The following is a 27,891-nucleotide window of genomic DNA, read 5'->3' as shown; positions in this document are numbered from 1 at the left end:
TGATTCAATATAATTTTATTATTATTATTTTTTATATATATGGTATCATAGAAGATGATGACAAACCTCTTCACAAATTCACATCCTTCCAAATGGCTTGCATAATCTAAATGATTATCCAATTATAATTATTTTAGTCATTGAGCCATGTATAATTATTTTGATTAGAAAAAAAAAAAAAAACCATGTATAATTATTTTAGTCTAAGTTATTGTTTTCGAATTAAACACACTACGATCATCTTAAAAAAAATGACAATTGTTTTTTATTAGGCTATTCAAATTTCATAAAAATTTGGACAGAATAAAAGAGCAATGGTGACTTGCTCAACACATATGAGTTTCATAATCTCTCTCTAGTAAATTTTGGATAGCTTAATACGAGAAGCAGAGACGGAGACGGTAGGGAACCGGCAGGGGCTAGGGTCCCACCCAAATTACAAGAAAAAAAAAATTTAAGGTAAAAAGATTTTGCTAATTGGTCCCTCCCCAATTTTTTTTTTTGCCATAGGTCCTCCCAAAACTCGAAGCTGATTCCGTTCCTAACGAGGAGGATGCCAATCTTCGTAAAAAGTTAAAATAATTTTATATACCACATTTTTCTTCTATAATATTAATATTTATTTATTTTTTAATAATAAATATTTCAAGGATTATTGCACGTTAGCCTTGTGAGTTTCTATTATTGTATTCAAGTTAATCCTAAAAAAGCAGTGTCTCTCGAAAACGCTAAAACGTTGCCGTTTGGTTCACTCGGTCGAATCAAGTCACACCTCTTTCCACCGCTTCAGCTTCTCTTCCCTCGCTTCGATCAAACCAAGTAGAACACATATAAACTACGCCAGGCTCGTTTTGGCTGTGGATTTCTGAGAACCCTAATACGTAGGTTAGTAGTAGTTGCAGAATCTTCTAGGGCTTAAAACTTTTTAGCAGCATAATCACGATTACTGAACGACTACAATTTAGTTAAGGAAGGAGATTACGTGAAGTAATCGCTTCCAACGACAGGGTAAGCATGAAGGAAGTTGTGACCATCCAAGTCGGAAGTTTCGCCAACTTCATCGGCTCTCACTTCTGGAACTTCCAGGTACTGATTTTACAAACTTCTTCGTTTCTCTGTAAATATTGTGATTATAAACTTAATATAAATGTCGCATTTGAGAATCATTTACAGATTTTTCATTTGCATGTAATTACTCTGTATATAGAAATTACGTGAAGAACTCCTTTGATTCTGTGATTATAGAGGTTATTTGAAGTTATTTAGGCATTTTTAAAAAGTGATGTATTATTAATTAACTTCGTGTGCTTGATATGCTGAAGGATGAGTTGCTTGGGTTGGCTGAGGATCCTTCTAGTGATCCAGTATTCAAGAATCATTCTTTAAACATGGACGCGCTCTACCGTTCTGGCGAGACACAACAGGTAGAAATTTATGACATTCAAGTGAAATTTAAGAAGATTTTCTGCAATCGTTGTTACTTAAAAGCTTAAATGATTTTGTTAGTGGCTCATTTGTTTTGGTGTGTTGATATTGTTTCAGATAGTCCATCGTTAACTCATTGTTATTGAAAGAAAGTTTAGCAAAATATAAGTAAGGTTCTCTATGTTTATATGGAAGAAGTACATACTTTTCAACCACAATTTTTATTTCCTTCTCTTTTTTCTTTTGAACACCCCCCCCCTTTTTTTTTTCTTGAGATTAATGCGTGTCGTTTTTCTGCTTATAATTGTCATATTAAGTAGCGATAGGATTTTGTTATTCTTGTACATTTGATTTTTTTTTTTTTTTTTCAATGTTTTCTCCCATTTAATATTTATGCTTTCTTAGAATGAAGAAATATTTGCCCTTGAGATTGTCTCATGCTAGACCATTGTGAACTGATTTGCTGTAAATCTAAGGACTTGCTTTTGTCATTTCTACCTTGCACAGTTTTTGTGGAGATACATTGCTAACAGCATCGCTGCCAAAACATGTGCAGGGCACCCTTACATATACTCCGCGCCTGGTTTCAGTTGACTTCCAAGGTACTTAATTTATCTACCATGTTACAAGAATACTTGCTCTAGAATTCTTTTTGCCTTGGATAATGGTATCTATCTATTAATATAACTGTGTCTATTTACATAATCTCTGTATGTGGTAGTAGCATTTGAGATGACAAGGATTCTTTTCATTCTGGATAAGTGGCCACATATCTTGCTTGTCGTCCACCTTTTTGGCTCATCTCTTGTAAATGTACTAGTTTTGAAAAATGATGTCATTCCTGACTTGTGAAGTGAAGCCCAATCATTATCCATTAATTCAGCGTAGAACTGGATTGTTCTCAAACTGTAGTTGACTATGAATTCTGTATAATTTTTGGTGCTTTGGTAAATTGCCTATAAGTCTTAATGGCCATCTATATGCTACTCTTAACACATGATCATTTTATTAGTAAGTAACAGATGCACTATGAGATTTGAACCCATGACCACACCCTCTATCTCATTCTTATTGGGGGAGGAAGTTTCATTTGTGCCATGAGTCATTGTCTGCTCAGAAACATGATTTAGTTCAAGTTGGTGCCCTATCATTTCTCTTCTACACTCTGGGGGCCGTTTTTCAACTTTGGATGGAAATAGACATGAGAAAAACATAAACATCATAGTTGTAGTGCCCCCTAGACATGATCTTGAGGATGGGAACAACATGGTTCCTGGATATCATTTCCTGAAATCTATTTTCAAATTTCCATAATCAAACTGTAGACAGGTCCTTTTCGATGTACATCTCCCAAGTGCCAAGGAGAGCATTATGTCTAGCTAATGGTGGTCTGTTTTGTGTGGGGTGTTAGTTATGACCTCCATCAATTTCTTTGCTACTTTATTTTTATCATAAACTTGTTAAAAGATTAATGATAGATCAAAATCCTTGCTTATCTTTCATTAAAAACATCTCAATCAATAGAAACTGATATTAGTGTAAAATTGACAGTGGAGGATCTATCATTTGTCATTTCATTTTGGATTCGTGTTTCTCACTTGAAATCAATTCACTGGGGAGTTTTTTTTTGACATTATAGGGTCACTTGGATCTATGAGTTCATGTGGTTCATTATATAACAAGGTTGCATCTGCACCACCAGATGTTATCACATGGTGAGAATTTTTTTGTATATATTTTAATATTAGCAGCTCCAATATTCTGTTTCTTATTAGTGATTTTGGTTTTACAAAAGTATGATTTTAATATTATTATAGTTTTGCATGCATGTTTGAAATGATGGCTTTATTAGTGATTTAGTTTTGTTAGTCGCATTAATTTTTGAGGTGGTATTTTAAAATAGTCGAGGTCTGTGCAAATAATATATAGTCTAATTTCTGCCATTTAGAACACTCTCAACTGTTGAAAACATATGTCCCCTCATGATAATATCTTCTAATAGTGTGTTCTTCCTGTGTAATTCGAATTTAACATGAGTTGGCCTCATTCAATTACATGTCAACTAAGATTGCAAACCTTAGATTTTCATCTGATCTATTCGTCTGTGACCATTATTTCCAATGGAAGCAAGCACTTCAAACTTTTCTGTTTGAGCATTTTTTTTATGTTGTTTACTCTTAGTCATTACATGCTTTGGGCCCTACCGGTGTAATGAAGATTCTGCATGTTCTTTGATCTGTCTTACATCATTCGTATATCCATATGCTGCAATTTGCAGAAACAGTGCGCTGGATTACGGTAATGCTAGCATGATCATACCTACTTTTTAGTATATTTTTGTGTTGTAGCTTCCTGGATGTAATTAGTCTTTTAATCACATGTTTTCTCACCTAAAAGGAGAGTGCCTAGATATATTAACATTTAGAGAATCATAGGTGTGACATGAACTCAGTCTCATTAACCTCTAGAGGCTTCTTGAAGCAATGTACCCCCTAAGTAAAGCAACAAATCTGTGAGCCTGCTGAGAGTGGAATTATTTCCACATATGGTCCTGTAATCTTTTTGCTGTGGTGTTAATGAATTGAATATCTGTAAACCAATGTGCAGGACTGGTAATGTTTCCACTCATGCAGCTGAACCTAGAAGGAGAAATTTATTCTTGCAAAGATTGCATGAAGAAGAGCAGGAGAATTTGACTCCAGTGGATGGCGTCAATGATGTAAGGAATAGTCCCCAACGAGAAATTCAGGATGAGGATATAGTCGAATCCTTAGAAAACGGTGTTCAATATTGGACAGACTTCTCAAAAGTTCATTACCATCACCAAAGTTTACATGAACTGAATGGATTATGGATGGACGCTCAGGAATTTGACAATTATGGAATTGGAAGGGATGCCTTCTCTTGGGCTTTACGAGGAGAAGAAATTAGTGACAGGCTTCGCTTTTTTCTAGAAGAGTGTGACCATATTCAGGTATATAACAAAAGCTTCTCACATTTGGTTTGATCATATCAGGGGAAACTCCAATATTATCGGTCTTATGTCCTTATTTTTATATTTTACCCCAACATTGATGCAATGTACAGAAATCTGTGATATTCACTTTATGAAGTTCAAGATTAATAATATCTTGCTGCATGTCCCTTGAAGTTAGGAGTGGGTGAAGATTTCGATTTCTCACCTATATATATTATGATTCGAGTCTTCCTTATATGAGCAAAATGCCCTATATTATATGTCCAAGTTATCTTATAGTTTATTATCAAAAACTTTCTTTTACTTTTTTCTTTTAATAAGTTTATAGAAGTAAAAAGATGAATGGAGAAACTTATACTGGTGTTCAAATGGTAATTACCATTTTGCTATCTCAATTTTTCTTGGTTTGAGGAGGATGGGACCTTTTCTTGGATGGCTTTAGAATTTCTCAGTACCAAGTTTTGTACTACCTATAGTACTGGGGATTGTTGCCTATAAGGTAAAATTTGCATCCAAGAACACAATCCTTGGTGTGCTTCTCTCAAATGGAGCATTGTGATCGTCACTTGTCAACAAGGGTTGGCAGTCTCTACTACAAGCGTTTGAATATTGTCAAGTTTGTTAGTGTTACATTACTTGTCTGGGATCTGAAATTGTATCAGATAGAGCCTGAAGCTGATATTTCTGTTCTTTATTTGGACCAAGTATACATTCATGGTTTAACCATATTTCCTTCTTGTCATCATTACTCTATCTAAATTTTGTATATGATTTCATTTTAGGCTCCTTTTATTTTGAGTAATTTTAAAACCTGTTTTCTAGATCATTCAATATTGCCTGTAATCATTATCTTTGTGGCTATAAAACAATGTGCAAGGTCTGCTTTCTTTATAAGGTCTGTGATCGTTCCACATGACAGGCCTATTGAGAGCATCCTTGGATTTCAAGAACGTGGTCAGATATCTAAACCAATGAAGCATGATTATTGGGATGGTTAGAGGCTAGCTTCATGAACTTTATGTTGACCTTTTGCATATTGATGCTTGGATTAAATTTAGTCTGGAAAACTGTCTACTTGCAGAGATAGAGTTTAGCTTGCAGGCACTTTTGTGTATGCCCATTGATGCTGGGATTCTCAATATGAATTCTGATTTGATCTATAATCTATATGCTTCTTTTTCTTTGTTGCTGAATCTTTGGTAATTTTGACAGGGTTTTCAGTTCATTGTCGACGATTCAGGCGGTTTCTCCTCTGTAGCTGCAGATTTTCTGGAGACTATTGCCGATGAATACACAAACACACCTGTGTTGCTCTATTCTGTCAGGGATCCTGCTTCTCACACGATCCATAAAAGCCAGAAGCAAACAATCTCTAAGAAACTTCATGATGCAGTTTCATTTTCAAGACTGTCATCCTTCTGTAAACTGATCGTGCCAGTTGGTCTCCCCTCCTTGAGTAAGCAAGCAATAGTATAGATGTGGAATGTATTATTTCAGATGTTTCTCTACCCATCCTTAGTAATGCGTTGTTGCTATTAATGTGCCATTTCTTTACCATGTTGACTTTGAAGCATTTTTTCCCAGTGTCTGGTTCTTGTGTCCTATAAACCGGGTTTTGTTGATTGTCTAGATATTGATGCATTTGCTAATTGTGACAATAGTGACATGTTTTATTCTTATATTGACTATATTGATCCTGGCATTATGGATTTAGCTGGGTCCTATTTGTCATGTTGAATCAGTCTATACTCTTCGATAGTGATACATTTCAACTGTCTTCAGTCCCCCGCCCCCTTTTTTTCCTATATAAGTATGTTTGTGTTATTATGAAGGTCAAGCTTCCCCGTACCTCCGCATTGAAGATGAGAGGCCTTACCACTGCAGTGCCGTTTATGCTGCTGCACTGCACTCTATTAGTCTCCCATTCCGAATGGAACCACTTGGTCCCACTGCTGATTCACGTTATGTTTCTGGTGCTGTCGACATCAATGGTCTCATACAAATGCTAGCAGGGGGAGCTAGGCGGAATATGGTGGCTATTTTGGATGTTGCAATGCCAGCACCTTATTTGACTGGTAAATATCTGGATGGCTTTTCAGGAGGGCAGGGTAGAGGCCTTTTGTATCCCCTCAACAATTCTTCCTTTCAAGCAATGAGCTTGGTTAATTATTTGTAATTCTGGAATCCAGGGAAACAGGTTGGGCAATCTTTGCTAGGGAATTTACAGACGTTGACACCTGAGATAGCAGAGGATGTGGAGGACTTGCAATCGGTGGAATCCATGACCATCCATGGAGCCCTTGGGTCAGGTACTTTTAGAATCTATGCATGTGTCATGATCTTTATTTTTCTTGTCCTAGTCTGCTGGACATTGTTAAATGTGCTCCTAAAGAACTGTTCTCATTTATCTGCTTCAATCTATATTTTATGATCCTAATCTCCATCTATACTACATTACTATCTTATTTATTGTTCTGGATGTCAAGTAGGCTTTACTGGCAAGAAGAATGAAATAAAAGGCTTCTTGTTCCCCTGGAAACATTTTTCAAAGGATGTGTTTAGCCAACAATTCTAAATCCATTATTAAAATAATCTATTGGCTTGTCTCCTGCTAATTGGAAGAGACGTAAAATTTCTTATCAGAGGTTTTAATTTTTGGAGTTGGAGGTTCACCTGCGGGATTTTCAGGATCACATTTATCTTACTTCAAGACCACTAAATTATTCAATAGGAATTGGATGGACCTTTAAAGTCTGTCTGTGAAGTTTGACTAGTGTTGGGCTTAGCTTAATGATGTATTTTTTCTTCTTCCTTGTTTCTTCTTGCCATTTTCTTTACTGGGAGAAAATAAGGTAGATACATGACAATGGAGTCCGTCCTAACTTTGCTTGCAGTAGGCTCTTAAGTATGCCAGGCTAAAGTACTTATTACAGACCATTACTCTGTGTTTGATGAGGATTCCATGCATTTAATGTTTGATTTATTGTTTTGTTATACAGGAGGCCATCGGGCTTCAGTTTCTGATGTAAAGGATGTGGTTAATGCTGCTTATGAAAAGGCAATGACAAGACCAATGTTCTGCAATCTATCAGTGGCTCTTTGTCCTCTTCCAATACCTTTGCCTTTTCCTAAAATATTTGGGAACCTTGTTGGCCAACATGGTGAGCTGTTGGGTAGTCCAGTCAATACTTCTCCTTTGAGGGGATCACTTGACATCCATTCCATCCCATTGGCGGGTAGACTACGATCTAGCAGTGCTGTCTTGCCATTTTTGGAGAATAGATTGGGAAATCTTCGTAGATTTGGAACTCAGCAAGGAGCAGCTGGGGCTGACTTAGTTAGGAGATGGGGATTTGGAATGGATGAATTAGAAGACATGAGAGAGACGCTCTCTAAAATGGTTGTGGAATTGGATCCTTATTCTCAGATGTCGTCAGATTCAGATTGAGTTTCTGGTGAGTGTGAATATTGGTTTCTTTTTCATTTGTTTTCTCCAAGTTACACTTTTTAGAAGAAAATGGTTGACCCATGTATCTCTGATAGTTTGCTGCAATGGTAATGGAGATAAATTCCACTTTCAAGGCTTCTTGTCGATCTAATGCACAGTATAAAATATTTTCTAATGTCAGATGTTGCAGAAAAATTGTGAGATCGTGTGGAAACAGGTGGCTTTGTTCAGCTTAAGCCTAACTTTGCCCCTGGTCAAAATTCTAGGCTTTGGTTGCAAATTTTTGTGGAACATATTAATCCCAATAAGTTTGGTTTATATGGAAAGTAGATAAATATAGTCAACTTCACATCTTATATATAGTACTACCAATAGTCTTTAAGCAGCTGGGTGAAGTAAGATTAATTAAAATCTTTCTTGTATATAACTGTATCTTATTATCATGATGCATGGTTAATGAAATGATTCAAATGCTGAATATTGTCTAGGATTCTTTTTTGTCAGGATATGGCTGTAGGCAGGTGGAGACATTCATTGAAGTGGGGAAATGGTTTGCCATTTGCATGGAGGAGAGCTTAAAAGCTGCACAGGATGTGGTAATTTGGTAGAGAAAGTCAAAGATAGCTGGAAGTCGGAAAGCAACCCAAAGCTGAGTAAGCTTCATTTGGTGAGAATTGAGAAAGATGCTTGTACACACACTTGTATGGTGCAAGACTACTTGGAGTTCGGCTAATCACGTTTTCTTCTTTACTTTTGTATAGGGAACTTTGCAAGTCTAGGTATAAAAATTATTTACGAGGTGTCTTGCAAGATTATATTAGGGTATAACAGGCTTCAAGAAAGTTGAAAGGGGAACTACACTAATTGCCACTCTTGTAAACTCTTCGAACTTCGAAAAAAAAAAAAAACTACGCCACACTCTTATGTTACCTTTCCATTAGCCTTTTTCTGTTAATTTGGAAGAAAATACCCCATGTGACTTACACGTTTGTAATTTAATTTCACTGAATTATCCATCGAGGCTTGCCTCAAAAATATATATATTTTAAAAAATCACTTTGTCTGTCAAATCTCATGGCTATGAAGGGATTGGCAATGGAAGAAAGAGAGACCCACAGGCCATGAGTTACCACAGCCCATGGTCATAGCGATGAATCGTCCATGGGAGGTATTATGACCATATTTGTGTTACCATATTGCATCAAAATGAAAAGTAGTTTGGTTAAATACTTTTTTAACGCTTGTTATTTGCTTCATTATCAAATGGTTACCCTGTTTTTAATTTTTAATTTTTAATTTTTTTAATTCAAAGCGGGAGAGGGGAAAAAAGGGAATTACATCAAATAGTTACCTTTAGCTTGAGTGGTACATGTTGTGGACATCTTATAAACGTAGTTAGTATTATTATTCATTTTCCATCCAAAAACTTATTAGTGACTACCACATATCTTATATGACACATTAGTATCATTTAAAAGTAATAATATTTTTTTTAAAAAAAAAAAAAACCAAAAACAAAATGAAATAAAAAATATTTAGGAGTGGCTCGACTATCCATTATGGCCATCTTGAGAGTGGCTGAACCACCCCTATAGCTACTGGGGTTGGTTTGACCACTCTTAAATAGCTAAATAGGGGTTTAGCCAACCCTAGGTTAACCAAAAGGGGTGGTCACCTTGGCCATTAGGGTGTCTAGGCTAGCCTCAATTTTTTTTTGGTCTTATTTTTAAATAATGCTAATGTGGCATATGAAATACATGATAGTCACCGATATGTTTAACATTGCAAGTCGTCTAGTAAGTTTTTAGATGAAAAATAGATGAAGGTATCAACAACATTTATAAGATGTACGCAATTAAGTATCATTTGCAACACTTATGCAAAATGGGTTGGCTATTTGATAAGAGGCAAGGTCACATGCTAAAAAAGTATTTAACCTTAAAAAAATAACTACAATTATTAATCATTATTATTTTAATTAAAGTAACAAGAGTATACTAATTATTATTGTAACTAGTGCAAAGGCTTAGCTTACAACTTTACATACGAAATCAATGCAATGTAAAAAATAAAAAGCTTCAGAACAAAAAAAATAGTCAACATAATGAAAATTGGTTAAAGAGCTTCAGAACAAAAAAAATAGTCAACATGCATGTTACAAAAATTTGCGAAGTTGGTCATGTGACGGACCAACACCACTACCCTCGCTTTTTGACTGGGCTTGCTGCGCCCGTTGCTGCTGGAGCGAGAGCTGCGCCTGAAGAGGATATTGGTGGGGAGGATGGCCATGATTTTCCCCCTTGGTATAGTTGAATCGGGTAAGGGCTTTCGAACGTGCCCAGAGCCAACGAAGGCGACATAACACCACCACCACCACCAATATTCGTCTCATTGAACCCTCTTGCAGTAACTGAACCACCCACAGCAGTCGAGTCAAACCCACTGTTGAAACTCACAAACTTCGGTTGTTGCCGTTGTTCTATCGCAGCCAATTGTTGAGCCTCAAATATCTCGTGTTGGTGCGAACCACCCACCGCCGTCGAGTCGAACCCACTGTTGAAACTCACAAACTCGGGTTGTTGCTGTTGTTCTATCGCAGCCAATTGTTGAGCCTCAAATATCTGGTGTTGGTGCGAACCACCCACCGTTGTCGAGTCGAACCCACTATTGAAACTCACAAACTCCGAGTACTGCTGTTGTTGTTTATATGTCCGCGAAATCTCCTGCTGTTGTTGCCTACCACGTGTTGGAACCCCATAATTGGGAATCCCCAGCATTGGCGACATGTTGTACGGTAAAACCGAAGGATTCCCCGGGTGCACCTAAAATAACAGTTAAGCTATTCAATTCAATCAAACGTTTGTAAAAACAGATAATTCATCGTACATTAATTATCAGTACCTGAGGTTGAATAATGGGGAACAAAGCCTGAGGGCCAATGTAGGTGGCGAGCTCCTTTTTGGCATCGATGACATCGGTCTTAACCTCCCTGAGACTATCCTGGAGAAGGGAGATGCGCCCTACGATGCCCATGACGGGGTTATGCAGGCGCATCTCTGCCTCGTAAACCAGCGAGTTCGCTGCGTATTGGCGATGCGACGGGTCGAGCTCGTTGAGTAGCTTGCCCACGTTGCTGGCGCCGAAGACATTGTTTAGGGTCGCGAAGTTCTCCGTCAGCTCCGGTGGGAAATACGGGGCGAACTCGCAGTCGGGCGTGCACTTTCGCCTCAAAAACTTGCACGCCCCTCACCGTGTGTTCCTTGACGCCATTTCGAAGCATAATGAGAAAACAATTAAGACACAAATAAATCAAACATACAGTACTAGGCTTTATGCTGAAAGAAACTCGTACTATACTGCAAGAAGAAGGAAAAATTGAACCGGACCAAACGAATCGTTTTGGAAGCAAAGGAAGGCAGGCTTCCACTACGTACGCTAGAGAGAGACAGTACGTGATACAGAAAATCGGTTGTGAAATGACCGGAAATGCAAAAAGCAATAGAAATGTCGGGATGAACATCAAGAAGCTCTCATATTTATCTATCTCAAAACAAGAACTAATTAATCCGTCTCAGAATTAAAGAAAATATTGGAGTGTGATGTGATCACTGAATCATGCAAATCTTCTTGAGGCCGAAAGTATATATATATCCCAATGACCAAAATCAAAGCGTACGTGAAAGATGAGAACCTCACCTCGGGGGTCCGATCATCAGCCACTTTCCCTTCTCTCTTTCCCTCTCTATCTCTGGGTCCATTCCAAAGCCACGAAACACCTGCGAGAAAACGTCGACGGTTGCGCGTGGGGAGAGACTACTCAACGAAGTAGAGCAAAATGGAGATAGAGAGAGCTCTACGTACTGTCTATATGTAGTTCGTGTGCAAAAAAGCCCTTGTTCCGATCCCGTCAAAGAAAAATAAAATGTTCTCAAAAATAGAAAACGATACGATGAAGGAAGAAAAGGGTGGCAACTTTGTTAATTGTTATGATCTATGTGTTGTAACTAACTAACTAATTAACTAACTAATATATGAGTGTAGGAGTGGCGGCTCTTTGTACTCTTCCAATACCTTTGCCTTTTCCAAAAATATTTGGGAACCTTGTTGGCCAATATATATGGTTGATTAATACTTGTCCTTAATTTGAGAGGATCACTTGACATTATTGGAACAGATAAATCACAAACAACCGATTGTGATAAAGATAATGACAAATGACCTTTGTTCAAACAGAAACTCTTAGAGAAACAAGAACTGAAGTGAATTAATTACTTCTCAAAAACAATTTGTATAAAATTAGGTTTCTATCGGTTATTGATTTAGTAAACAAAACAATTTCTTTATTATTATAAATAAGAAAACACAAAAACTAAATTCTTCTATATGCATTGTATCAGAGCCAGGTTCAATTGGCTGTGGCCCACTGTTTAGCTTGGATCCATTCCATCCCATTGGTGGTGGGTAGGGTGGACTACGTTCTAGCTAGCAGTGCTGTCTTGCCATTTTTGGAGAATAGAATGGGAACTAAATCTTCCTAGATCTGGAACTCGATCAGCAAGGAGAAGAAAATGGTTGACCAATGTATGGATATGGTGGAGACATTCATTCTAAGTGTGGCATGGAGGAGAGAGCTTAAAAGCTAGCTGCACAAGATGCGGTAATTTGGTAGAGAAAGTCAAGGAGATAGCTGAAAGTCGGAAAGCAACCCAAAGCTGAGTAAACTTCATTTGGTGAGAATTGAGAAATTAAGATGCATGTAATACGCACGTGTATGGTTCGGCCTATCATGTACGTTTTCTTCTTTATTTTTGTAAAAGGAACTTTTGTAAAACAAGGTTAGAGTATGACAAGCTTCAAGAGAATTGAAAGGGGAACTTGTAAACTCCTCCTCAAACTTCAAACTACGCCACAATTTTATGTTACCTTTCTATTAGCATTTTGTGTTAATTTAATTGGAAGGCAATCAATCCATGTGACTTACACGTGAGTAATTTAATTTGACTGAATTATCCATTATAGCTTCCTTCAAATATATATACTTTTTTTTTTTTTTTTTTTAACACGTTATTTGCTTCATTATCAAATAGTCACCTCTCGCTTTGCAAATTTAAAGTGTTATGAATGGTACGTGTGGTTGTAGACATCTTTTAAATGTAGTTAGTATTTTTATTTATTTTCCATCTAAAATATTAATGACATGTCATGTCAAACCAATTATCGGTAACTGTCACATAACTTGTATGGCACATTTGCAAATTTGTTGAATATTGTGATACTTAACAAAGTAAAAAGTAAATAATTATTTTATTCTCTATTCTCTCCTCTCAAACAATTTGAAGTGGTTTTATAAAGAAATTAAAATAAGAATAAAAAAATATTTACATAAAGTAATGAAGGTGAGATATGTGGGGTACTGTCTTGGAAAATTGGTAATTAAAAATAAAAAAGTGAATTTCCCAGCTAAAATTTGAATAAAGTTAGAGAATGCATGGTACGTAAATGATGAAAGTTGAAAAATGCTAATTAAAAAGCTTCCCAAATTCTGATTTACATTTTCTAAGGATGTGCCCCACGGCCCCCACTACTGATAAAAAAAAATTTTTTTAAAAAAAAATGGCGACATCAGATTTCTATGGGCTACCGGCCCATTTATGAAAAGACAAGCCTATTTTATCACATGAAACGATAAAGCCCATTCATTAATATTTGCACTGCATCTACGTATCTACCACTCAGAAATCCTCATATGCAGAGGCATAAAGTTCACATACGAAATCATCTACCAGAAGGGTTTATGAATACAATGTAAGAAAGAAAGAATGAAAATTGTTTAATGACCAACACCCTTACCCTTACGCTTCTCATCACTTTCTGACTGGGCTTGCTGAGTTTGTTGATTCTGTTGGTGTAACTGCTGGAGCTGCGTCTGAAGTGGATGGCCGTGGTTGTGGTGATTGAATCTGGTAAGGGTTTTCAAACGTGCCCGGTGCCAGCGAAGGCGACATAACACCACCATCACCAGCAATATTCGTCTGCGCAGTAACTGAATTACCCGCCGCAGCGGGGTCGAACCCACTATTGAAGCCCACAAGCTTCTGTTGCTGCTGCTGTTCTCTCGCAGCCACAGCCGCAAGCAATTGCTGAGCGTCAATTGACTGGTGCTCGTGGTGCTGGCTTGAACCATCCGCCGCAGCTGGGTCGAACCCATCATTGAAACTCATAGGCTTCGGCTCCATTAGTAGTTCATGTAGCCGCAAAAGCTCACGTTGCTCTATTTCGGCCAGCTCATATGCCCGCAAAATTTGCTGTTGCACAGCAGCCTCAAATATCTGTTGCTGGGGCTGAGACTGGATCTGTGGCTCGTAGGTGGCGAGATCCTTTCTGATAGTGATGATATTGGTCTGAACCTGCTGTAGGCTCTGATGGAGAATTGCGGCGAGGTCTACGCAGCCGCGGACGGAGTCGCGCCTGGGGGACCGGTCTCCCAGGCACGACTCCGCCTCGTCGGCTAGCGAGTTCACGGTGTTCTCGCACTGCGACGGGGGGAGATCTTTGAGCTGCTGGGCCACGGTGCTGGAGCCGAAGACTTTGTGCACGTTCGCGAACTTCTCCGGCTGGTCTGGTGCGAAATACGGCGCAAACATGCAGTCGTTCGTGCACTTTTGCCTCAGACACTTGCACGCCGGGCACGGTTTTACTCTCGGTGCCATTTCGAAGCTAATGAGAAAACAAGATATGTACAAATAAATCAAACAGTAGGGAGAGAAAGGAAAACGAAGCCGCTCATTGTGGAAGAAGAAGAAAAAATTGAACCGAACCAAACGGATCGTAGAGAGACAGTGAAACAGAAAATCTTTGTGAAATTACGATAAATTCGAAAACCAATAGAAATTTCGCCATGATCAAGAACCTTCTCATCTTTCTCTATCTCAAGACAAGAACTAAAGAAAATATTGGAGTGTAACCGAATCATTCAAATCTTCTTGATGAGGCCGAAAGTATCCAAACAACGAGAATCTTTTATTCAATTGTTCTTTTTTTTTGGGGGGGGGGGCATATACGACCAAAATCAAAGCGTACGTAAAAGACTCAAAGAAAGATGAGAACCTCACCTCTGGTTTACTTTTTGGATTTCTCTGAACTCCGTTCCGATCAACGTCTCTGGCTCTTCTCTCTTTCCTTCTCTGTCTCTCGATGCCTTCCAAGGCCACAAAACACCTACGAGAAAACATAAGAATCTGAGAACCGAAAACGTGGACGTTTGCGCACGGGGAGAGACTACTCAACGAAGTAGAGAAAAATGGAGATAGAGAGAGCTTTACAGTCTATAGTTCGTGTGCGAGAGAGCCCTTGTTTCGATCTTCAAGTTTCACGATCCCACCAGAGAAAAATAAAATGTTCTCAAAAACGTCAAAAAAAAAAGAAAAGAAAACGATATGATCGATGAAGGAAGAAAAGGGTGACCATAATATATATTATATATATACACTTTAACTAACTAACTAACTAATTAACTAACTAACTAGTAAGTACGTAGTAACGATCAGAGTATTGCAGGGATCGAGAGACTACGTTCTTGCTAAAATCTTTCTCAGTCGGGCATCAAGGAAAAGAAAAGTCGAATATGAGAAAGGCACTAGGCGTTGTAGTCTCATTTTGAGCATGAATATTAATTATGATCATTTCTTTATATATGCATTCAATCATCGTACCCTTCGTTAGAAACATTTGGAGAAACATAATGAGAAATCCACTTAATCCAGATCAACTAATTGAATTGAGTAGATCACTTTCTTCAGCTGAACTGTTAATTAACATGCATGCATGCTTTATCAGGCATTTAGCAGTGAAAATGGTTGCTGGCTTTATCAGGCATTTTGCAGTGAAAATGGGTTGGGTGTGATCATATATATGTATAAAAGTACAATTCTGGTATTCAATTCTTACAAAAGCCTAGGTTGGTCTACGCCCCAATACTTGATAAGGCTTTTGTGCCATTATTGTACAAAGTGGTGTGTTTGGACCCCAACTTTACAGCCAAACCGAATACTTTTTTAGTTTCCCTGCCTGCAGAATACTCACAACTTTGTAACATACTTGTCTTGTCATGAAACAAAAGGTTCTACACATTTATATCTTAGGTTGTCATTTGTTTGTATTATTTTGTAATTTACTTTGAGATGCAAGAAAAATACTTCTGGATTATTGCCTATCTGTATGCCAAAAAGTAGAAGGACCAAAAAGAGGGAGAGAAAACACGAAAGAGGCAAGATTATATGTATTCGAATCTTAAGGAGGTAATTAATAATATGAAGGAAGAACAAGAAGAGATCTCAGGATAAGAGAATGGAAGAATGACAAGAGATTATTTGTCTTACAAAGGAAAGGCTAGTGTTTGACCAATCGAAAGAGGAAAGGGAAAAGGAAGCTAATCTTCTTAAGAGGCAAAGTCTTGAGATAGAAATTATGGGTATGGGATACAAGCAACATGTCTCCAATTAAAAAAGAATATTTTTCATTCACGTCAAATGAAAATCATTGAAAAACGTAGAGTCAATACCATTTGAGATTGACTAAATGTTTTTACATTGATGTATTTTGTGGAAAGTCTATTTTGCGTACGTGCTAAATAGTTAGTGTGTGAATATAGTCCAATGTATTTTGTGGAATGTCTATTTTGTGAACTAAATAGCTAGTTTGTGAACATGGTCCAATGTTAGAATGTAGTTAGAACAATTAACATGCAAGTCTATTTTGTGGTGATATAGTTTGAACAATATTGGAATGTAATTATTTTGTGGACTAAAGTCTATTTCTAGCTTCTTGGTTTTTGTTGACAAGCAAGTCTATTTTGTGGTGATATAATTGGAATATACTCTAGATAACATAAAGAGTAACATTACATGAAATTAGAAATTACAAGCTAGTGAGCTACCAAGTAAGTTAAGATTATTTTCGTATATAATGTTGGCAATTAAATACGACATCTGAAAAATATAACTGTCGAAAAATATGACTGTTGAAAAATATTATAGTTATAAAAATGATTGTTTAAAAAATAATTCCCGGTGAAAAATCAGTGTTAAAAAAAATTACCATTTTGAAAAAAATAAAGAAAGAAATACAATTTTTTGAAAAAAAATAAAGATAAAATCTTTCTGCCGCAGAGGGCTTTGGTAAGGGTTAAGCTCACATTTGAGACACCCATAAGAAGAAGACCCATCATCTTGTTTGTGCTTCCACCCAGAAACCAGTGAAAAACTTTTCTCTTGAACACAAGGTACTTTGCTAAATAGTATTAGATTGTTGTCCTTTATGTGTTTTGTTGAGCATTCATCATCCATTTGTATTTCTAATTGCCGTTGAATATCCTACTGAGACCCTTGGCATAGATGATCTACCAGAATGAGCTAGTATTTGTATCCAACTCATCTATGAATATTTCCTCTCAATTTTTGTTGGTGGTGAAGTTAATGGGGGCAAAGCAACCCTGTCATGTCTATGAATATCGTGAAAACTCGAGATTCAACTGGACATTGTAAGGTGTCGGCAACATGGTCATTGGGGTATGGACTGTTTCATTCCTTGAAAACAAAAGACAGAGGGAAATCGGATAGATTGGTTTCCCATTTGTCTCATAAACTTCTTGGAGGTGTCCAATGTTGCCTGATTATATGCATTAATTAATCATTACTCAAGCAACACCTAGACTTAATACTTGTAGAAGAAAAAAGAAAAAAAAAAAAAAAAAAAAAAGGAGTTTCCACATCCCAACCACCCCCTTCCCTTCTTTACTCGAAAATAAAACATAATTACATCTGTATCTGTGCTTAATTACCTATTGCTCATATATCGTATCTCTATAGGCATTCAAACACGTTTCTTAGGTACGTATGTATTTGTCAATTCTTCAATGGAAATGATTCCAATAATAGAGCTTTAAAATGTGTATTTGCACACTATATTTCTACGTATTTTAATGTTTCTTTAGACAGCATGCCCTGCACTCTGTTTGATAATATATCATTTGACATTGTCAAAAGTTAACCAGACATGGTTAGGTCTCTACTATAAGTCATAATGGTGTGTATCTTTATATTGTCAATCACAAAAAAAAAAAAAAAAGATAAAGAATTCAAGGAGTTCATTAATGCCCAATAATCAGCATATAGGGTTACATGAGCTACATCTTCACTCTATATCTCGATATTTGTTGTTGATATGGTAACTGCTAATAAAGCCTTTCATCTGTTGGTGGGGCTAGCATTCTTGAGATTAAATGGTTAAGTATGAAATTTCTTTGTTGGTGAAGCTATGATAATGTAACTGGATTTTTTTCCTCATTCATGTTAATCTGGTATGTTTATATATTTATTTCTTTGATTTGATGGATACGTAGTCTTGGGTTGTTATTGTGTTTCTGTTTTTAAATAAACCATTCTAATAATTTTTTCAGAGGTTTCATTTGATGTACCTCTATTCATTATACTTCTTCATCGCATGATGAAGCCATAAATAGTAAGATTTATATTATTCAAATTTGACCAATATTATCTTTGCGGTAACATCATAATTCTGTTAATTGAATCCTATGGTGTGCTTTCCTGTTTCCTTAATCACCCTCTTTTAGCTCTAAAAACATTGCTTCTTTGGTTTGGACTGAGTGCCACAATATTATTTACTTGATCTTGGCATCTTAGTTTTAATTAACTGTTGGGATGGTATGTCAATATATAAAATGTTGAGATGATCTGTTTATAATATAGTAGTGAGAGTACTATGTAAGTTGCGTTGAGCGCACCCCCCCCCACAACCCCCCCCCCCCCCCCTCCCGGCATTCTTCAATTAATTGATCGATAGAAATAGTGGGAGAGGCAACAGTTTGCTACGAAGGCAAATGGATTAAGATTTAGTTTTTGTGATTCAACTTAAAGGCCTCTTAATCTCTTATATTGGTAATAGTTGGAGCTATATAAGACCACCCCATAGTGGCAGTTTAAGATAAGATGGTTAAGGAAGTCTTTAAAGTACTTTATAGCACTAAAATATGAAGTTCATCCCCAATATATCGTAATTTTTTTTTTTTTTTTTCTTGTTTCTATTTTATTCTCATTCATTATTTGTTCCCTTATAAGGACCGAAATCCTGCATACACAAATAAATGTGAGTGTGATGAAATATTATAATTTCAGGCCCAGACATGCATTGTTAGACAGTGTAAAATGGGATGACAATGGTTTGGGAGTGGCAATTGCTCAAAATGTTGATACAGGAGCCATTCTAATGCAAGGCTTTGCAGACCGAGTTGCGGTCCTAACAACCATTTCCTCTAGGAAGGCAACATTCTATAGCAGGTCACGGTCGACGTTATGGACTAAGGGAGAGACCTCTATGAATTTCATCAACATTCATGATATCTTTTCTCTACATTATTCTAGACAAGCTTTAGCAAGATTTGAAATGATCAAGCCCATTTTATCACATGAAACGATCAAGCCCATTCATTAATATTTGCACAGCATCTACGTACCACTCAGAAATCCTCATGTGCAGAGGCATATATAGTTCACATACGAAATCATCTACCAGATGGGTTTATCAATACAATGTAAGAAAGAAAGAATGAAAATTGGTTACTGTGCAACACCCTTACCCTTACCCTTACGCTTCTCATCACTTTCCGACTGGGCTTGCTGAGTTTGCTGATCCTGTTGGTGTAACTGCTGGAGCTGCTTCTGAAGAGGATGGCCGTGGTGTTCCACTTGTTGTGGGGATTGAATCTGGTAAGGATTTTCAAACGTGCCCGGTGCCAGCGAAGGCGACATAACACCACCACCACCACCAGCAATATTCGTCTGCGCAGTAACTGAATTACCCGCCGCAGTCAGGTCGAACCAACTATTGAAACCCACATGCATCTGTTGCTGCTGCAGTTGTTCATATGTCTGCAAAATCTCCTGCCGTTCTCTCGCAGCCACAGGCGCAAGCAATTGCTGAGCGTCAATTGACTGGTCCTCGTGGTGCTGGCTTGAACCACCCGCCGCAGTTGGGTCGAACCCACCGTTGAAACTCACAAGCTGCGACTGCTGCTGTTGTTCATATGTCCGCAAAATCTCCAGCTCTAGATCTTCTTTCGCTGCCAATTGCTGAGCCTCAAATAACTGGTCCGAGCCACCAGCCGCAGCTGGGTCGAACCCACCATTGAAACTCATAGGCTTCGGCTGCATCAATAGTTCATACGTCCGCAAACGCTCAAGTTGCTCTCGTACAGCCAATTCATTTGCCTGCAAAATTTCTTGTAGCACACGAATCTCCATTTGGCCACCTTTTTGACCAATGTCATAGGTGGCGAGATCGTTTTTGAGAGTGATGATATCGGTGTGAACCTGCTGTAAGCTTTGATGGAGAATTGGGACGGAGTCGCACCTGGGGGACTGGTCCCCCAGGCGCGACTCCGCCTCGTCGGCTAGCGAGTTCGCTGCGTTCTCGGGCTGCGATGGGGAGAGATCTATGAGCAGCTGGCCCACGTTGATGGAGCCGAAGACTTTGTGCACTTTCGCGAACTTCTCCGGCTGGTCCGGTGGGAAATCCAGCGCAAACATGCAGTCGTTTGTGCACTTTTGCCTCAGAGACTTGCACGCCTCGCACGGTGTGTTCCTTGACGCCATTTCGAAGCATAATGAGAAAACAATTAAGATACAAATAAATCAAACATACACTAGGCTTTAAGCTGAAGGAAACTCGTACTATACTGCAAGAAGAAGGAAAAATTGAACCGAACCAAACGAATCGTTTTGGAAGCAAACAAAGGCAGGCTTCCACTACGTACGCTAGAGAGAGACAGTGATACAGAAAATCGGTTGTGAAATGACCAGAAATGCTAAAAGCAATAGAAATGTCGGCATGAACATCAAGAAGCTCTCATATTTATCCATCTCAAAATAAATAAATCCGTCTCAGAATTAAAGAAAATATTGGAGTGTGATGTGACTACTGAATCATGCAAATCTTCTTGAGGCCGAAAGTATATATCCAAATGACCAAAATCAAAGCGTTCGTGAAAGATTAGAACCTCACCTCGGGTTAATTGGTTCGATCATCGGCCACTTTCCCTTCTTCTCTCTTTCCCTCTCTGTCTCTCGGTCCATTCCAAGGCCACGAAACACCTGCGAGAAAACGTCGACGGTTGCAAGCGGGGAGAGACTACTCGACGAAGTAGAGCAAAATGGAGATAGAGAGAGCTCTACGTACAGTCTATATATAGTTCGTGTGCGAAAGAGCCCTTGTTTCGATCTTCGAGTTTCACGATCGATTCCGCCAGAAAAAAATAAAATGTTCTCAAAAACGTCAAAAAAAGAAAACGATATGACGAAGGAAGAAAAGGGTGACCATAATTAATATATATATATATATATTATAAAATCCAATAGATTGAATTTGCTTGCTGCCTTACCTTTAACGTAGGCTAAGGCTTTGTATTTATAATTGAGTTTGTTACAAAGAGATAGAATCAAATACTAAAGCAAATATAATTTGAAAGCTACTTTATCAAGTATAATTTGAAAGCTATACAAGATAATAAGAGTTATCTATTTATCTTATTATTTGAATTACTATCATTTGAATTGCTAGCTAACTAACTAATGAATTAATTAACTAATTACTAACAGCATCTCTAGCAGTAAGATGTAGTCTACTTAGTCAAAAAACACAATTCTCTATTTTAACTACTCATTTTTTAATACCAACTCCAACAGATTCTTTATTTCATTTTTTATTTTATTAAATATTATTTTTTTAATCTTTTTTTTTTTTTTTTTTTTTTTTTGCATCATCTTGTAAATTGTAATAGAATTGATTCACGCAGCATACATGTTTGTTATTTTTATTTTTCTATTTTTAGTTTGTCAATTATATGCATACTATTCAATTTTTTTGGAGGAGTTTTTAGAGATTCAAAAGACTTGAATTTGTATCATAAATTCATGAACAGAGAAGAGAGAGAAACGTTGAGGGAGAGAGAGAAGAGAGAGAAAATAACGTGAAAATAATATTATATTCAACAATCTAGTGTGTTACAGTGAATAGCAATATGAAGCTATTTACTGTAGCAGTTAAGGTATAATAGCTAATATGAAGCTATTCTGTTGGAGCGAAAAAAAAAAATAAAAATAAAAAGAATAAAAATAGCTAAATGTATCTAATATCTCATTTTTAGCTGCACTGCTGGAGATGCTCTAACTAGTAAGTAGTAACTATCAGAGTATTGCAGGGATCGAGAGACTACGTTCTTGCTAAAATCTTTCTCAGTCGGGCATCAAGGAAAAGAAAAGTCGAATATGAGAAAGGCACTAGGCGTTGTAGTCTCATTTTGAGCATGAATATTAATTATGATCATTTCTTTATATATGCATTCAATCATCGTACCCTTCGTTAGAAACATTTGGAGAAACATAATAAGAAATCCACTTAATCCAGATCAACTAATTGAATTGAGTAGATCACTTTCTTCAGCTGAACTGTTAATTAACATGCATGCTTTATCAGGCATTTAGCAGTGAAAATGGTTGCTGGCTTTATCAGGCATTTTGCAGTGAAAATGGGTTGGGTGTGATCATATATATGTATAAAATTAAGTACAATTCTGGTATTCAATTCTTACAAAAGCCAAAGTTGGTCTACGCTTCAATACTTAATAAGGCTTTTGTGCCATTATTGTACAAAGTGGTGTGTTTGGACCCCAACTTTACAGCCAAACCGAATACTTTTTTTGTTTCCCGCCCTGCAGAATACTCGCAAATTTGTAACATACTTGTCTTGTCATGAAACAAAAGGTTCTCTTAGGTTGTCATTTGTTTGTATTATTTTGTAATTTAATTACTTTGAGATGCGAGAAAAATACTTCTTGGAAAAACACAAATGAGGCAAGATGATATGTCTTCAAATCTTAAGGAGGTAATTAATGATACGAAGGAAAACGAGAAGAAATCTCGGGATAAGAGAACGGAAGAATGACAAGAGATTATTCGTCTTACAAAAGAAAGGCTTGTGTTTGACCAATTGAGAGACGAAAGGAAAAATGAAGCTAATCTTCTTTAAGAGGCAAAGGCTTGAGATGAGAATTATGGGTATGAATACAAGCAACATGTCTCCAATTAAAAAAGGATATTTCTGTTCACGTCAAATGGAAATCATTGAAAAACGTAGAGTCAATACCATTTGAGATTGACTAAATGTTTTTACATGTGTTTGATGTATTTTGTGGAATGTCAATTTTGTGCACTAAATAGTTAGTTTGTGAACATGGTCCAATATGGTCCAATATAGAATGTAGTTAGAACAATTAACAAGCAAGTCTATTTTGTGGTGATATAATTTGAACAATATTGGAATGTAATTATTTGTGGACTAAAGTATATTTCTAGCTTCTTGGTTTTTGTTGACAAGCGAGTCTATTTTGTGGTGATATAATTGGAATATACTCTTGATGTAGTACCAAATAGTAAGGGTGTTCAAGCCGGTCGGTTATAACCGCCACGCCAACCGTTAACCGCTTATAACTGCTTACCGATAACCGCTTTGATAGTCGGTTATTAAAAATCGCTAACCGACTATGGCGGTTGCGATTAGCGGTTATAATCGTTAACCACATTTATTTATATATAATAATATAAATATATATTAAATATTTATATTAATAAAATATTAAATAAAACATCCAAAATGATGCCGTTTTGGAGGGAGAATAAGATGAAACAAAAAAAAAAACATTTTTTTTCCATTTTGTTTGGAACATAAGCCCCCAAAATAGGCAAATTAAAGGCCAAAAACACTTAAAAATTCAAAAAGCCCATTTTAAAAAAAAGGTAACTACTGGTTATTGGATTAAATAACCGCTAACTACCGATTATAACCGCTATCCGCCTAGGCGGTTGCAGTTATTAAAAACCGATAACCGCCCAAAACGGTTGCGGTTAGCGGTTATAACATGCATTTCGACACCCCTACCTAATAGTTGGAATATACTCTTGATAACATAGAGAGTACCATTACATGAAATTAGAAATTAAAAGCTACCAAATAAGTTACCGTTATTTTCGTACTTAACAAATGCGACATTGGAAAAATATAACTGCCGAAAAAATATGACTGTCGAAAAATATTACAGTTATAAAAATGATCGCTTGAAAAATAATTACTGTTGAAAAATCAGAGTTACAAAAATTACCATTGAAAAAATAAAGAAAGAAATACAAAATTTTTAGAAAAGAAATAAAGATAAGAATCTTTCTGCCGCAAAGGGCTTTGGTGACAGCTAAGCTCACAAAGGACTTTCTTTGAGAAGTCTTTCTCAACGAAGGTACTCTTTTTGCTACTTCCAGTCAATTCTCTGCTTTCTTTTGTTAGATCGATCAAGATTGTTTCTTCTGCTTTCTTTTCTTAATGAATAAATGGCTTTTATATTTTATAATATTTATAGTGATTTTGATTCAGTGGTAGATTAATTGCTTGTCACTTGAATTTTATATCTCCAGGATGGGTTCGATCTAAATGTGAATATAGGCATCAAGAGTACATATTTTTCTTCATTTGGTGTATGATGGTGGTCTCCTATTCTTTGTGTCCTTAATCTCTAAGAGTTTTCTTTGGAGCCCATCTTTGCATTTTCAGTGCTGGATACATTTGAGACACCCATAAGAAGAAGACCCGTCATCTTGTTTGTGCTTCCACCCAAAAACCAGTGAAAGACTTTTCTCTTGAATCCAAGGTACTCTGCTTAATAGCTTTAGATTGTTGTCCTGTATGTGTTTTGTTGAGCATTCATCATCCATTTGTATTTCTAATTGCCGTCCAGTTAAATATCCTACTGAGACCCTTGACATAGATGATCTACCAAAATGAACTAGTATTTGTATCCAACTCATCTCTGAATATTTCCTCTCAATTTTTGTTGGTGATGGAGTTAATGGGGGCAAAGCAACCCTGTCATGTCTATGAATATCGTGAAAACTTGAGATTCAACCAGACATTGTAAGGTGTCGGCAACATGGTCATTAGGGTATGGACTATTTCATTCCTTGAAAACAAAAGACAGAGGGAAATCGGATAGACTGGTTTCCCATTTGTCTCATAAACTTCTTGGAGGTGTCAAATGTTGCCTGATTATATGCATTAATCATTACTCAAGCAGTCAAGCTACACCTAGACTTAATACTTGTAGAAGAAAAAAAAAAGAAAAAAGGAGTTTCCAAATCTTAACCACCCCCTTCCCTTCTATATCAAAAATAAAACATAATTACATCTGTATATGTGCTTACCTAATGCTCATATATCATACCTCTATAGGCATTCAGACACGTTTTTTAGGTACGTATGTATTTGTCAATTCTTCAATGGCAAGGAATCCAATAATAGAGCTTAAAAATGTGTGCTTGCACATTATATTCCTATGTATTTTAATGTTTCTTTAGCCTGCAGGCCCTGCACTTTGTTTGATAATATATCATTTGACGTCATTGTCAAAAGTTAACCGGACATATATAGTTAGGTCTCTACAATAGTCATAATGGTATGGATTTGTGTATTGGTCTCTACAATACACAAATAAATGTGAGTGTGATGAAATATTATAATTTCAGACCCAGACATTGTTAGACAGTGTAAAATGGGATGACAAAGGTTTGGCAGTGGCAATAGCTCAAAATGTTGATACAGAAGCCATTCTAATGCAAGGCTTTGCAAACCGAGTTGCGGTCCTAAGTCCTAACAACCATTTCCTCTAGGAAAGCAATATTCTATAGCAGGTCACGGGCGACGTTATGGACGAAGGGAGAGACCTCTATGAATTTCATCAATATTTATGATATACTTATTGATTGGGATCGTGACTCTGTATGTTTCTGAAAACTTTTAGTTGGAACATTTAAGCCCATTTTTATTTCTGTTCTTTGATTTTTCTCAACTTTAACTCACAACTATTTCTCAGATAATATACCTTGGGAAGCCTGATGGGCCTACCTGCCATACAGGGTCAGAAACTTGTTATTACACGTCAGTGTTTGATTTAAAAGAACATCAAGAGGTCTGCAGCTTCAATCATCTCATAAGCAATGATAAACATATCTATTCCCTACATTTCTCTAGACAAGCTTTAGCAAGATTTGAAATGATTCAGATCATTTTTGGCAGGTTGAAGGAAATAAATTGGCATTAAGCACCTTGTACTCATTAGAGTCAACAATCTCCCAACGCAAAGCAGAACTAGCAGAAGAAGAAAATGGGAAATCTTCATGGACAAAACATTTATTAAAACATAATGACCTTCTGTGCTCAAAAATCAGGTATTATATGTCATACTGGATTGTTATTTTGATTCGAGTGGATGCCTGTCTTTGCTCCAAGAAAACTCAGAGAACCAAACTTCAAAAATTCAAAGAGAAGCCCGGCTTCTTGATTGTTTGGGCTATCCATGTATCATCCCTTTGGAACATTTTGCTTTTAAAGGAACTGTTTGCTGAGAGTTGTGTGTGAGTGTGTAAATGTGTGGTGTCTATGCTTTGCTACCGAAGGTTTTGATGGGTCTGAACTTTTTCTTTTCAGGGAGGAGGCAGAAGAGTTGTGTAAAACACTAGTAGAAAATGAGGACAAATCAAGCACTGCCTCAGAGATGGCGGATGTCCTCTATCATGCCATGGTTCTTCTGGCAGTTAAAGATGTGAGGATAGAAGATGTTATGCAAGTTCTTAGGCAGATATTTTCTCAGTCAGGCATCGAGGAAAAGAAAAGTCGAATATCACAAAGCTAGGCGTACGTTGTAGTCTGTTGATGTTAACCTTCAACATTGCAGTGGGTAGTTACTGTTTATATATGAATGGAACAACTCCAGCCCATTTAGCTGTATCCTACTTCTTTCATCCCCCGCTCTAGCTGCTGGTTTGGAACTGGATGCACTTTGTTTAAAACCTTTTCGGTAAAGACACTAATTTATTGTACTGTTTTGAGAATCGAATTATATTCTTGTCTCATGTGGATGGCTGTCGTTTTAGCTTTTGGGGTGGTCAACTACCCGTCCACCACCCCTCCACTTAAAGGGGTGGTCCAACAGCCTCATTGCTTTGTTATTTTTCTTTTTATTTGAAGGTTTACTTGGCTCAACTCAAATCATTCAGTTTAGAATTGAATTGCAGGGAAGCTCAATCTTATTATAACACATCATGCATATATTGGTTGGTAATACTAATAACTCATACCCAATGTGAATCCATTGAAGGGACTATGCAAACCAGGGGCGGATCCAGGGGGGGTCGAGGGGGGGCATCCGCCCACCCTCAACTCCCAAAAATCCCCCCTAGTATGGTAAAAAAAATTTTATGTCCTGATTATGCCCCTCTTACTCATGATTATGCCCCCTTCCTCAAGCTCTGGCCATTTTATGCTCCGTTGAAATTTGAAAATTTTTAAGAATTTGAATGTTGAAGTCTTGCAGAAAAATGAAATGTTAAAAGCTTGAAGATGATGAACAGTTCAGTTTTCAAATGCACTGTTTTTCATTTGACAATTTTGTACAGGTGCAGCCTGCTTTGGACTTTGGAGTGGAAAAAATAATATTATAAATTAATAAAATTATAATATGTTGTCATTGACACAACACACAAGACAAAAAAAAATTATGCCTCCTGGGGATACGTGTAAGACAAGTCCAAGGCCATGGGCCAAGGGGGCAGGCCAGGCGTTAGGCCTGTCAGGCTGCAAATTCGGATCCGGATCTCCTTTAATTAGGGAAAAATTAAAAAAATTTCAATTGAAAAAAAAATTGGAAATTCTCCAATTGTTAATCGTGACCCTTCATTTTAAATCTAATGGTCTATAAAATCATTTAAACCTCGGTAAAACAAAAGCCACCATTTAATGTCTAGGTTACCTACATTGAGAAAGATATATTCAAGACTATCAATAATGAAGAAATCATGAAGCGATTCCAAGGTATGAAGACTCGTCGAGGACAATTGCCTTAGTGCTAGTCGTGACAAAAGAAATTGTA

At 37.0% G+C, this 27,891-nt stretch overlaps 2 protein-coding genes and 3 pseudogenes across 5 annotated transcripts; 2 read left to right on the top strand and 3 right to left on the bottom strand.

Moving 5' to 3' along the window:
* The first annotated feature begins 757 nt into the window (after positions 1-757).
* On the top strand, positions 758-8,781 carry LOC132187442 (plasma membrane, autoregulation-binding site, misato segment II, myosin-like, tubulin/FtsZ protein). 3 transcript variants are annotated; one of them, XM_059601754.2, is made up of 11 exons: positions 759-885; positions 966-1,086; positions 1,323-1,424; positions 1,982-2,027; positions 3,065-3,140; positions 4,033-4,399; positions 5,615-5,858; positions 6,235-6,477; positions 6,592-6,711; positions 7,402-7,857; positions 8,355-8,781. In XM_059601754.2, the coding sequence occupies exons 2-10, from the start codon at positions 1,015-1,017 to the stop codon at positions 7,848-7,850; spliced, it is 1,719 nt and encodes a 572-aa protein (XP_059457737.2). In that variant the 5' UTR covers positions 759-885; positions 966-1,014; the 3' UTR covers positions 7,851-7,857; positions 8,355-8,781. The 3 variants fall into 3 exon arrangements, with proteins under 3 accessions (XP_059457736.2, XP_059457737.2, XP_059457738.2); XM_059601753.2 differs by having other exon boundaries at positions 758-1,086; positions 8,339-8,781; XM_059601755.2 differs by lacking the exons at positions 759-885; positions 966-1,086 and adding an exon at positions 1,543-1,593 and having other exon boundaries at positions 1,361-1,424.
* Positions 8,782-10,005: 1,224 nt separating this feature from the next.
* Positions 10,006-11,120, bottom strand: LOC132186554 (LOB domain-containing protein 10-like; annotated as a pseudogene).
* Positions 11,121-13,680: 2,560 nt separating this feature from the next.
* On the bottom strand, positions 13,681-14,560 carry LOC132186553 (LOB domain-containing protein 10-like; annotated as a pseudogene).
* Positions 14,561-19,483: 4,923 nt separating this feature from the next.
* LOC132186552 (uncharacterized) lies at positions 19,484-20,518 on the bottom strand. The gene has a single exon (XM_059600529.2). It carries the CDS (start codon positions 20,516-20,518, stop codon positions 19,484-19,486), a length of 1,035 nt encoding a protein of 344 aa, XP_059456512.2.
* A 3,871-nt stretch (positions 20,519-24,389) lies between these two features.
* Positions 24,390-26,829, top strand: LOC132188629 (histidine biosynthesis bifunctional protein hisIE, chloroplastic-like; annotated as a pseudogene). The gene is made up of 5 exons (XR_015912624.1): positions 24,390-24,618; positions 25,490-25,742; positions 25,837-25,932; positions 26,040-26,191; positions 26,451-26,829. The product of XR_015912624.1 is annotated as a histidine biosynthesis bifunctional protein hisIE, chloroplastic-like (transcript).
* The last annotated feature ends 1,062 nt before the right edge of the window (positions 26,830-27,891 follow it).

The sequence above is a fragment of the Corylus avellana genome, chromosome 6, assembly GCF_965113065.1.
Source record: "Corylus avellana chromosome 6, dhCorAvel1.hap1.2, whole genome shotgun sequence".
Lineage (NCBI taxonomy): Eukaryota > Viridiplantae > Streptophyta > Magnoliopsida > Fagales > Betulaceae > Corylus > Corylus avellana.
The sequence above is the reverse complement of the archived record's forward strand: the minus strand, read 5'-3'. Positions and strand labels throughout refer to the sequence as shown.

What these genes read in the sequence shown, in the direction of transcription:
- LOC132187442 (XM_059601753.2), top strand. Translation starts at nt 1,015, where the DNA reads ATGAAGGAAGTTGTGACCATCCAAGTCGGAAGTTTCGCCAACTTCATC. An exon ending in GCCAGCACCTTATTTGACTG is followed by an intron (nt 6,478 to 6,591) that starts GTAAATATCTGG and finishes TCTGGAATCCAG; the next exon opens with GGAAACAGGTTGGGCAATCT. An exon ending in CCATGGAGCCCTTGGGTCAG is followed by an intron (nt 6,712 to 7,401) that starts GTACTTTTAGAA and finishes TTTGTTATACAG; the next exon opens with GAGGCCATCGGGCTTCAGTT.
- LOC132186552 (XM_059600529.2), bottom strand. Translation starts at nt 20,518, where the DNA reads ATGGCGTCAAGGAACACACCGTGCGAGGCGTGCAAGTCTCTGAGGCAA.